This window comes from Simochromis diagramma, unplaced genomic scaffold, assembly GCF_900408965.1.
Source record: "Simochromis diagramma unplaced genomic scaffold, fSimDia1.1 OVJJ01000773.1, whole genome shotgun sequence".
NCBI classification, from domain to species: domain Eukaryota; kingdom Metazoa; phylum Chordata; class Actinopteri; order Cichliformes; family Cichlidae; genus Simochromis; species Simochromis diagramma.
Window position 1 is genome coordinate 616,070 of NW_024386807.1, and position 12,541 is coordinate 628,610.

A 12,541-nucleotide genomic window follows, 5' to 3' on the forward strand; every position below is an offset into this window, starting at 1 on the left:
ATTGCCTGTTGAAATGACAATCCTTTTTTTTTTCTCTAAACATGAGAAAATTTTAACAGTAACTGAAGCTGTTTATGGTCCATTTGTTTGACATTAGCTTCTTCCTTCTTTTTCACTGACTCTCGCTTTAAAGCATCAATTCGGTTTTTCACGTAAAACTTAACTCCCTCCCAACGTCTCTCTTTCAATGCTAATGGTGAAGTCTCAATACATTTGAGACACTCTGCCTTCCCAGGCACCTTTCCAGAGCTGATGTACTCCATTAGAGTCTTCTCCACAGCCTTTATTTCTGCTTCAGTCCACTTCCTTCTTGTGGTTTGTGATGCCCCTGAATAAAGTAGACAGTAACCGTGTTATTCAAAAAGAAGAGCATCAAGTTGGTGTGTAATCACATGACTCCCCTTATGACCAGATGTGATACTTGGAGTATGTCGACAAGTATATCAAAAGCTATAGGTACATTTGGACTATACTTTGTACTTGTTGGTATTCCTCAAGTATAAGTACAAGAAATGCCCATAATGCATTGCAGCGATTTAACTGTAAACAAACTATGAAAGAATTAATTGATGTTTAACTAAATAATTTGTCAAACATTGTTGTAACATGATGTTTTACGTTTTTGAACAGAGTGTGGGAAATAAATTTAAAAAAAATAAAACTATCAGTGAGAAGAGACAGTCAATAGAGCTTCCCTCTCAATTACTTACTAGTTTACTTAAAGAACCCAACTGGCAGATTAACTATGAACATAGTTGCTGTAAATGAAGCACTCTGGGTGTTGTGACTGTGTGAAAACACACTAAAACACTAAAGATAAAACACAACATCTTCTATTACTAATGGGACAAGGGCTGGTCATCCAGTTCTACACTGCAAAATGTGTTCTCTGTTCTGACACCACCGGTGTGAATCAGCCACAAAAGTGAACTAAACAAGGTTACAAAGAACAGTCAGGACTGCAGAGAGAATCACAGGACCTATATCTTCAGAGTTCGGAAATAGCATTACAGACCCATCACAATGTGGACACAATCTGTTGCAACTTCTACCTTCTTTTAGATGTTACAGGAGACTATATACCAAAACATTGAGACAAGTGTCATTATTTTGATGAAAACCAACTTAAATCAGTTACATAGTGTCAGTAACACCAAAACATCCACTTAGAGATTTACCTACAATTTGAAATGTACTGTTTTTAACATCTCCTGCGTGTTTATCTAATTAATATTTTTTAGTATTTATGTATTTATTATTACCATTATGTTATTTATTTATGTATACATGTCTTTTATCAATTAAAAGTACTGACTGTTGGTTGAGGTGTATATTTTAATCTATAATGCATTCAACAGAAAGAGTACTGTGTGGGGGAGCTGAGCTCTGCCTTTAGCCAAAAAGAACACAAGAGAGGCTGCTGCACAAACACCACAACTGTATTTTCAGATACACTGATCTCGCTCACTGCTCTTTTGAAGTGCTAATAAAGTTCATTACAACTTAAGTTCATTACAACTTAAGTCGTAATAAACTATGGCCTTAAACTTTCCAGGCTACACAGGACACAGTTTGTGTGGCAGACAATCTCAGTGTTATAGGTCTGGTTACTCTTGCAGTCTTACTATACTTTGAAGATTTCCCTGACAGGACATGTTAGCTAAGCTAATAGACTCCAGCAGTGCACTACCAATAAACCTAGCAGGCTCTCTAATCACCTGTGACCTGCCGAATGCTAAATGCCTAATGTCAACCTGCTTTAAGCCGCTGTCTATGTTACTGGATAAAATAGCGGCAGCTTTTCCAGTAGGATGCAGACCGTCCGCTTTCAGCAGGTCAGGGCGGCCCCAGAAAAAAGCCCAGTTATCCACAAACTGAAATCCCAGCTTCCTTCAATTCCTGGCCAGCCAGCGGTTCAGTGACATAATTCTGCTATACATCTCATTACCTACATAAGGGACCAGAGATATTAAAGTTCTTTGGATATCTAAAGTAAACACATTTTTTTAACTACTTACATTTTTTAAAGGAGGTGATAAAAGCTTCACCTCTGACATTACCTCCACAGCTGCATTTGTGACAGAGACTGACAAGTTATAGCGTGAATCCATGATATGACTGCAACCTACATCTGGTATCTTTTTCTTGTTCTTAACCTGTAATAGCCCTTATGTTAATGGTAATACTTTAGCAACAGCAGAGTAATCCACAAGTTAGCAACATACCTGAAGATTTTGTCGATAGGAGTGAAGCAGATGAGAGTGAACCAGCAGATGACGCAGCAGATGACGCAGATGTGTTTGTGTCTTCTGCATCAAGTGAAGAGGATTCTTTAGCATTTGAATTTGAGGAATTGCATTGAGTTCGGGTACACCTTCTCTTCAGTTGTCGGACATCTTCCTGAGAGTTACCTGAAGTAGTTTTTCGTGCTTTTGTCTTCTTTCTTTTGTGTTGTATGAGACTTTCTGCAGAACTGTCACTTTCTTCAGCAGTTTGAGGACCATATTCTTCCTCACTGATGTCAGTACTTGATATAGATGGGCATCCAAGCATTTGTCTGGTAAGCTAAAAAAAAGAAAAAAAGAAAGAAAGAAAGAAAATGGTTAAATTTTTCCACTCACACAAGCATTTAAAGACCAGAGGTAGTACATTAGTAGTTGTAACAGCTGTACTGGTATTGACAGTTGTATTAATACCATTTACGGTACCACACATGTCACCACTTAATTTGAACTAGTCATATCAAGTAATCTTTCCTCTGCTGCATCACATTTGCCAAACAACCCTGGGTGGCTTTGTCTGGATATGCTGTCATTACCCAAAGACTGTCAATACAGCTGTGATGTCACACTCATTAACAGTCACTTAGGTTAGTTTTAAACATCTGGGACAATGTAATCTCTAAGCTAACACTGTTTCTAGGAAATTGCTGAACTTAGTTTTCTTTTTGTATATACACTAATGTTTATAGAAATTGATTTTCTTCATTAAATATATGATATAATTTTTACCTGGATCAATTACCTTTGAAGAACATTTTTTATGTTTGTAAGGTAGAATAGTATCTACTCAAGTATCAACTGTGTTCCAGGTAAACTGAAGATTTTAGTAGTGCATTGAATTTTAGGATTGTCAGGGGATGAGACTGACAAATGCTTAATTAGTAGGCGACAAAAGCATGACAGTCATTTGTTGAGCTCCTTTTATCAAATTCAAAGAAATAAATTTTAGTCATAGCGCATAAATAAAATGGGCATTTTGGAACCACCTTACAAGAAATAATGATCCAAATGATCCTATCACAATGAAGAATCCTGTTGCCTCACAACACAAAAGAGACTTAAAATGTGTCACAGATAAAAATACGTAGGCTTAAAAATGACATGTATCACCTTTTATGAGAACATACAGAATATAAAGTTGATCACAAAAGTCATTACGTACTTTAAGCTATTCCTTAAAATCTTTTATTGCTAACTAAATGCAATCATACATTACTACCTATGCAAATGCAATGCTAATTGAATTTAAGCAACTGTTATTACTGTAACACCTTGAAAACCTTTGTGAACTTGAAGCACTAAAACCTCTGAACTTCAGACACTAGAAAAGACATTAAACATCAATGTCCCTGACAATATTGATAAATGAGAAACCCCTTGGCTCAAGCTTACAGTCGTTCTATCAAGGCGTGCTCGTAATCCAAGAAGGTGACATGATTGTACAGGAGGTAGTTATTGTAATTATATTTTTTCACAAGACTTAGTTGTTATTTTTAAATTTGACTGTTACCGTCTATTCACTTTGTGCTCTGTGCACAAAAATCTGAGATCTGTAGTGGAGTTGTACGAATAAACTTACAATAACACTGTCTGTCCTTCTGAGCTCAGGTACACTTGTATCCACGTCAGAATCAGCTGAAGTGTGTTCAATGATAATGGAACTGTCGCTGTCACTGGACAACTGCTGTTCCATCTGAAAAGTAAACAGAAAAAGATACAAATAACAATTACAGATTAATATAAATTACAGAATAATTATTGCTACAACACAGATTTGTAATTATGTGTGTTTATGCATTTTTACAGCAGTTGCTCTAGCAATATCACAATTGTTGTCAATTTCAGATAAGATGGGTCACAGTTTTGATTTGGCCAGCAAAATATAAACTCTAAACAAGGGTTTGTTTGTTTTTGTCATTGTGAAAGGCTCACACTTTCCGGCAGGGTGGAAAGACCTTTCTGAGTATTACACTGTTTAGCAGGTTGAGTTATCATAATACTGCTTTCTCGTTGTGCTTCTGCACTGTACATAAAGCACCATTCTTAACTGCAGATTTTATTATCAGCAGTCTGACAAGCTGTCACCACAATACACTGCTATGATCACCTTTCTCAACTTAAGCAAGTGAAGCAATAAAATCATACTGTAGCATATGAAAATCATCTTCTGTATGACTCAGTGTAGCACATCTAAGCTATACTACTGCAAGATGTAATATACCTAAAATCAATAATTACACATATCAGAGAGCTGGCAGTCATGATGGAAAGAAGGAAGGTAGATTAATTGTGTGTGCAGGAGACCAGGTGCAAGGGAAGCAAGGCCAGGAGCAGTGGAGGTGGATTCAAGCAGTTCTACCAGGGTGTTCATAGGAAGAGAAATGGAGTAGGGGTAATCCTGAAGGAAGAGTATGTGAATAGTGTGGTAGAGCTGAAGAGAGAGGCCATGTTGAATGTTGTCAGTGTGTATGTCCCACAGGTTGGAAGTCAGGTAGACGAGAAAGAGGAGTTCTGGAGTGAGTGAGATGAAGTGGTAGAGAGTTTTACTAGGAATGAGAGACTGGTGATTGGAGTAGATTTCAATGGACATGTAGTTGAAGAAAACAGAGGTGATGAGGAGTTGTTGGTTAGGTATTGTGTTAAGGATAGAAATGCAGAAGGACAAATGTTGGTGGATTTTGCCAAAAGAATGGAAGTGGCTGTGGTTAACTCATACTTCAAGAAGAGGGAGGAACATATGTGATGTATGACAGTGAAGATAGGTGCACACAAGTGCGCAGAAGGTGCATAAGAGACTGTAAGGTGGTGTCAGGGGAGAATGTAGCTAAGCGGCATCATATGGCAGTCTGTAGGATGAAGTTGGACGTAACGACAAAGAAGCAAGTGAAGGCAGAGGCAAAAATTAAATGGTGGAAAATGAGGAAGGAAGACGGTTGTTCATGACGGAGCTGAGACAGGCATTGGGCAGTATGGAAGAGTTACCAGATGACTGGGAAAGTACAGCTGAAGTGGGAGGGCAACGGCCAAGAAAGCGCTTGGGGTATCCTCTAGACAGAGAAAAGATGACAGGAAACCTGATGGTATTGTGAAGTACAGGAAAATGTCCAAATGAAGAGGTTAGCAAAGAAAAAGTGTGATAGTCAGAGAGATTAAGGAAGTAGACATGAGCATTGGGAGTACAGCCAAGAGAGAGGTGGCAAAGACGAAGAAAAAGACAGAAAAGGAGATGTGCTAACAAGTCAAGAGAGCGTGTGACAGCAGGATGTTAGGGATAGAGTGAGATGGAGGCAGATGATCCGCTGTGGCGCCCCCTTAAAGGAGGATCCAAAAGAAGAAGTAGTACAACTAACCTTCGTATTGAGGCTACGGTGTAGAAACAAGGTCCTCTCCCTCTGGTCATTTAACCTTTTACTTTGTGCCCTCTCGTAGCGTTGCTCACATACACTATGATGTCTCCTGAGTTTCTCGAGGCGAAGCAAGCCACGACTTTTAACCTGCAAACAAAGAAATAAATCAAAACCCTTGTTTTATTGTTTTTTGCTTTATTAGATAGTAGTGGAGAGACAAAAGACAGAACAAAGAGGGAATGAAAAACAGCAAAAAGCCTAGGTACGAAAAGAAGCCTTACTGCTGAGACAAGGCCTAATCATACCTTGTATTAATTATAAACAACTGTATTACAATGAATGATTTGTTTTTACGGTGTCCTCAAACATTTTAATGTGGCTGACATTTGTAATTTTTTATTAAAATTAAGAAAAAACATAAAAATCAAGGCCACAATTTGATTTGCCCACTTAGCTCACACATCACAAGATGTACATATATTGACATAAATAAATATATGGAAACAATCATCTAAACAAATACTAAGAATATTTATCACATCAGAAATCATGAATATGTATCTGCAGTGCATAAACTAATTTACTACCTTTTATATTGAGGTCCAAACTGGAGGAGTTTGCCTACTTAAAATCCTTCTACCAATTTAACCGTCTGAACACACTGCAGTCTAACCTTTACTTTAAGCTGAATGAACTGTATATATTACACATCAAACAATCCCAGAATGTTTATTTTCAACGGCAAGAACATAATGTGTGCATGTGATATTTTCAGCAATCATTCTTAGAGTTCTAGCATGATGATACACTGAATGAGTGGAAATTTCAATATTAATGGATTATTAATTGCAATATTGGCTTGACAGCTGTATAATGTGTAAGGTGTAGATGAGAACTCAAACAACCCTAAACTGCTCCTTAAATAATAATGTAAAGTGAGTATGTCAGCGTTAACCATGTGCAATGTCTATCACAGCTGTTTAAGTGCACAGCTGGTTTACTGTTCCATTTAAGAACCAAAAGAAGATGGCATATCCTACCTCTTTCTTGTGTGCAGGGTTAAAGGCATCTGTCCCATCAGCAACTGCAAAATTAAAAATGTTGACTTGGTTCAAGATGAACTAACAATAGCAAGTTGAGATTGTCTTTGAGCAATGTGTTTAATTTACAATATTGAATTTTGCCTTAAAATAGCCTAAACACTTGAAAGGCTGAATTTATTGGAAAAGAATAGTTCTTGCACAACCTCTACTTACACTAAATAAAATTTCTTCTAACAAAAAACAATTATGATTATTTCATGTTATTTACCTACAGTGACAGCAGAGTATCTGCTGAAGACATCTGAATTGTAGCTTTTCATTTCTCTGGTGATTTGCAGTTCTACCTCAATGAGAATTATAACTGCATTTATTTAATATATATATTCAGGTTTGGAACCAATTGTACAATTTGCAATTTAAAAATGACAGAAGCCAATTTACAGTTTTACCAACAATGAAGAAAAAAAGCAAAATGTAGGGTAACACAGAGCTTTCTTACCTGTGCATTCAGCACTGCCATTGGTAGATGCAAAGCTTGGGCCATCCTCCTATCAGCACAAGTGAAACAGTTAGTCAAACTTTAAGGACCAACATAATCAAATTTCACTGTATTTCAGTGAGCTCCAGTTGTACAATTTGGCAGTATATTGATGTATGTTACTTTGTGACATCATAGCCTGTCATGGTGGTTATCATTACCCACAACATTTCCTAATATTTCCCTGTCTGTGAAATCTTTATGAAAGTACAGTCATTGCCAATATACAGTCAAGTGACAAAGCTACTAACTTAAATTCTGATGTATGATTGAAGCAGTACAATGACAGAAAATATTTTACTACAATTTCTATGGTGATTTATTAGAATTTTGAGGAATGTAACAGATCATCAAAAACTACAGCAATAGCTTTGTCTTCTTTCCCTTACATACAAGGTTGATGTTTTGAACGGGTGGTCCTGTGATATATTGATATATATTATCATTCTTATATCGCTGAGCAGGGATGCTACACCTGGCAGAGGGAGGGACTGCTCTCATTGTCTAAGACCAGAGCGTTCTCACTCCCGAGGCGTAACATGTCGACGTTTTGTCACGTCCCGCGGCGTTCCTGAGGAACGCGAAAGGAGACCTTTGGCGTTCTTATGGTACGCGGCGGGTTATGGCTGGAATCCAGTGCAATGACGCTCCCGCGGTAGTAGACGTTCCAGCCCTGTATTCCAGCCCTAAACCTAACCTTATCCCTAGCCCTGACCATAACCTTATTCCTGACCTTAACCAGGACTTTAATGATGTTAAATAGCGTGTTTCTAAGCGATTTGAAGAAAAAGAGCGAACATGTGTAGGTTCAGTCCAGACGGTTCTCATATTTCCTCTTTTTCCGAGGTCGTCATTTAGGAACGTGGTGGGTAGCCGAAAACGTAATATGGTGACGATTTGTCACCTAGCGTAAAATGTTACGCTTTGGGAGTGAGAACGGGTTGCTAAGACAGGGGTGGGCAACTCCAGGACTCAAGGGCCGGTGTCCCTGCAGGTTTTAGATGTGTCCTTGAACCAACACAGCTGATTTAAATGGCTAAATTAGCTCCTCAACATGTCCTGAAGTTCTCCAGAGGCCTGGTAACGAACTAATCATGTGATTCAGGTGTGTTGACCCAAGGTGAGATCTAAAACCTACAGGACACCGGCCATCGAGGCATGGAATTGCCCACCCCTGGTCTAAGAGCTGTTGTCAGACACAGTGACCAGAACCAGCTCAATTTTAAAGTGTGTAGTAAATTATAGATGCAGTACAGATGTACATACAGTCGGGTTTTCGTTTTAGCATGTTCCTAACAATTTACAAACAAGCTTGTTGTGGTTAACGAGCTTGGTGACGTAGGTGAATGCAGACGCAGCATTATCATTATTCTGACAGCATGTCTCCTTAAGAAGCGTTTTATTAAATACCTTTTTAATTTTTTAACCTTTGTCGTGTGTGCAGTAACACGTCAGGTCCCACAAACTAAAGTCTCAGCTCACCTACGCTCTCTCTGTGCCTGCTGCCCGCTCTGCGTGCGGGTGCTGAACCCTGCCCTCGGTCACAGACAGAGGACAGACCAGAAATCTCAACTATATCTCACATCTGCTAATTTCACTCACTGCTCTTTTCTTGTGCTAATTAAATACAAGCCGGTTTGTCGCTCATCACCTGTGCACCGATCACATACTATGAAATAATGCGCGAGGCAGCTCACGTTCCTCTGCTGACCATGACGGTCACGGTTATGCGCCGTTCACGTGATAACCCTCCTACATGGTATCTTTTCACTGCAGCTCTAAGACGAGGTAGAGAAACATTAAATCTACTTTAAATAGTAGTAGTTCCACTAAAACACGATGTATGATGCTGAAGCTTTACAATTTTGAATTAATCCGTGCATATACGCGCATCTGTGCAGAGTGATAAAAAGGGATCGCGGATCAACTACAGCCGTAACACCATTACAGTTTTAGTATAATTGAAATATCTATCAAGACAATAAAAAGTATATTTGATGGTTTGGTTTTAACAGTTTACTGTAACGGTGTAGTTTGTGTAATGTAACACTGTGTTGAAGCAAAGTATTTCGTAGCAACTAAGTACCAATAACAGAAATTCATTTTGAAAATACTATAGATGCATTAAAATAAAAATCACCACAGTCCGTAGTATTTTTACAGCCAATTGTTGCACCGTTTTAAACTTATTTTACTTGACAAAAGCATAGGCAGACCAAGATTTAACAGCAACTCAGTTAGCATCGTTGTTAGCTAACATTAGCTAACCATCAAGTCATACCATTAAGTTACAGCTGCACACAACACTTTGTGTGTTAACATAATGTGCAAACGCGACACAAATTAACCCAAAAGCACAATATTATAATGTGACATAAGTCAAAACTTACCATTCTGGTTAATGCTGCACAGCTAGCTATACTCCGCACATCGCACGTGCTTGCTGTCTGAAGCATGTCTGTCGTCTGTCAATGCGCCAAAGGAGAGCAGGTGTGGTGATCACAAAAGGAGCGCTTGATTTGGGACGAGGCGTACACCAGATTAACTCCGCTGATTCTTACATATACCGCACCGGACACTGACGGGTCATTGGTGTGTTAAAACAAAGTACAACGTCACTCGGCCATCTATGTGGGGGGATGGGCATGGTCAAGGTGGGGACCTCAAATGTCAAGATGTGTGTAAATTGCTGAGAACGAAGTAAATGACTCTACACATTACCTGCTAAGTGAGGAATACAATTTCTGAACTGAAATTGGTTTAATATGTACGTTAAAAAAACTGAAATAAGAAGTCAGACTGTAGATGTATGAAATTATTGTTTATGTTTTAAAACAAACTGCAATGTCACTCCGCCATCTTGACGTGCTGCAGTAGACAGTAGGTGGGTGGGGTATGGGTATGGTCAAAATGGGGACCTCAAATGTCAGGATCTGTGTAATAATTAATGATTGCTGAGAAGAGATGAATCCACACATTACTTGCTTAATTAGAAATGCAATTTCCTAACTGATATTTGTTGAGTTGAAATGTACACAAAATATAAGCAGTAGCAAAATTAATTAAATGCAGGAATGAATAAATAATAGAAACAATGCAAAAATGTAAACCAATCAACTACTACCAACCATTGTGATCACTAGACAGGTATATTGTGAAGGACAGAATTGTGTGGACTCAAAAGTGATGCCAGGCAGGTTTCAATAAATGGTAAACTAAGTTTATTGTAAAAACCAAAAACAATAGTGGATGACACAACAGGTGAATAGAGGATAATGCAAATGTGATTGTAATGTTTTTAAAGCCTTATATGACAAGGCAACTCCTTACCTCAGTGATCTGCAGCAATTGCAAAAACCAAAGAGATTAATAGCTGAGCTGACAGCGTTGTCCCAGGCCCACCCAGATCTGTCGGCTGGCCTGCATATACACATATATATAGTCTTTTTTCCTTCAAAGTTGGGGCCTTTACCCTTTACCCATTCTCTGTGAGAATCAGGGTCCTATGTGGTATCTTAGGTGTCTTGGATGTTGTTCCTGAAATCTGGAGCAACTAACCCAGTCTGGGGGTCACTGGGTTCTGATTACCACAGGGACCACCGTTGCCTTTTCCCTCCACACTTTTTCCTAGCTCTTCTCATAGCCCTTGGTATTTCTGAAGCTCATTCTGCCTGATGTTGGCATCTCATGAGTTACTTGGTTAAAAAAAATTAAAATGTACACCCTGCCTGCTAGCATCTTACACCATGGTGTGATGTGCTGGATTATTTTTAGGAGTCCTGGACAAGTCCTTAAAAATCCGAGCTGCTCTGGACCTACATCTCCTGTTGTAGATGTCCTGTAGGGAAGGGAGAGCAGACCTGTAGCAGTGTTCTGCCACACAGATCACTCTCTGAAGGGCTTTTCGTCCTTAACACAGCTGTTCCCATACCAGGATGTAAAGTTCTGTGTGAGGATGCTCTCCACAGCGCCCGAATAGATAGTCCTAAGGATCCCTGGAGAGACTCCAAACTTTCTCAGTTGTCTCAGGCGATACCGGCGCTGCCTAGCCCTTTTGGACTGTGAGCAGTCCATGTCAGGTCTAAGGAGATGTCAACCCCAAGGTACTTGAAGGACAGCACCCTCTCCACGTTGATGGCCAGGGGCTTGTAGTCTCGCGGCTTTCTCCTACTAAAATCCACCACCAGCTCCTTGGTCTTGCAGACGTTCAGTTGGAGGTGGTTTTCTCTGCACCAAGATGCCAGGTTCTTCACCTCGTCCATTAGGCTGTCTAATCGTTGTTGGAGATGAGGCCCAACACCACAGCATCATCAGCAAACTTCACGATGGCGTTTGAGCCTTGAGTGGCCACACAATCAAGAGGTGTAGAGGGAGTATGTAGTGGCAAGAGTACGCACTCCTGTGGCACTCCTGTGTTGGTAGTGATGCTGTCAGAGACACACTTACCCACCTTCACGACCTGCGATCTACCAGTAAGGAAGTCCAGCACCTATGCACACAAACTGTTGTTAAGTCCAAGATCCCCCAGCTTTGTGAACAGTCTATGGGGCACTATTGTGTCAAATGCTGAACTGTAGTCTACAAGCAGCATTCTCACATAGTTACTCCGTTTCATGTCCACGTGGCTTAGGGTGGTGTGCAGGACGTGGGAGATGGCGTCTTCTGTAGATCTTGTCGGTATGCAAACTGGAGTGGGTCTGTGCTGCTGGGGATGTAGGAGGAGATAATTTCTTCAACAGCCTCTCAAACACCTTCATAACCACAGAAGTCAGCGCAATCGGCCGGTAGTCGTTAAGGCATGAGGGCTTGTTCTTTGGCATGGGGAGTATAGGTAATCTTTTGAAGCACGTGATGAGGTCACCGTCCTCAGTTGTCAGGCTGTAGTTAGTGCTGGCCACCTGGCAAGGTATGCTTTTGTTTCTTTTTGTATGTGGGATTCTAAGGTAATTGGTTGCTATGTTCCCTTCTGGTCATACAATTCCCTCAATTCTGAACATCTTCCCTCTCTTTATTTACCATTTACCATATTACTACATATCAAGTTTTAGTGACATTGCTATGTTATTAGAACAACAGAACTTAATGGTTTAGATCTGTGTCATTATGTTCATTTACCACTGGCATGTAGCTTGAAGAACATTAGAACTAACCCCAACTAAAAAAAAGAGAAAAGTTTTCTGGCTAAAAATTCATTCATATTACATTTCAAGATGCAGGTATGTACTAAATGCAAGTACGTGGCAGATGAAAGATAGATGAGGATAAAACAGGTGATAATAAAGAGTATTTTATCACATTCAATTTTAATTTGATAATTCAGCACATGACTTA

At 39.5% G+C, this 12,541-nt stretch overlaps 2 protein-coding genes across 9 annotated transcripts in view; both read right to left on the bottom strand.

The window, feature by feature from the left end:
• The window catches only part of LOC120730667, a 65,962-nt gene that overhangs the window by 34,474 nt on the left and 18,947 nt on the right, over positions 1 to 12,541 (bottom strand). The gene's annotated exons all lie outside the window — the stretch shown is intronic.
• LOC120730671 lies at positions 116 to 9,980 on the bottom strand. Of its 4 annotated transcripts, none has more exons than XR_005695171.1 (6): positions 7,172 to 7,750; positions 6,670 to 6,713; positions 5,633 to 5,776; positions 3,862 to 3,975; positions 2,226 to 2,565; positions 116 to 328 (listed from the first exon to the last, which is right to left on the bottom strand). XR_005695171.1 is itself a non-coding variant. In XM_040027127.1 (6 exons), exons 1-6 carry the CDS (start codon positions 9,664 to 9,666, stop codon positions 2,188 to 2,190), a joined length of 795 nt encoding a protein of 264 aa, XP_039883061.1. In that variant the 5' UTR covers positions 9,667 to 9,980; the 3' UTR covers positions 1,761 to 2,187. The 4 variants fall into 4 exon arrangements, 3 of the variants coding, with proteins under 3 accessions (XP_039883064.1, XP_039883061.1, XP_039883063.1); XM_040027127.1 differs by lacking the exon at positions 116 to 328 and adding an exon at positions 9,601 to 9,980 and having other exon boundaries at positions 1,761 to 2,565; positions 7,172 to 7,220; XM_040027130.1 differs by lacking the exons at positions 6,670 to 6,713; positions 7,172 to 7,750 and having other exon boundaries at positions 2,226 to 2,309; positions 2,412 to 2,565; positions 5,633 to 5,919.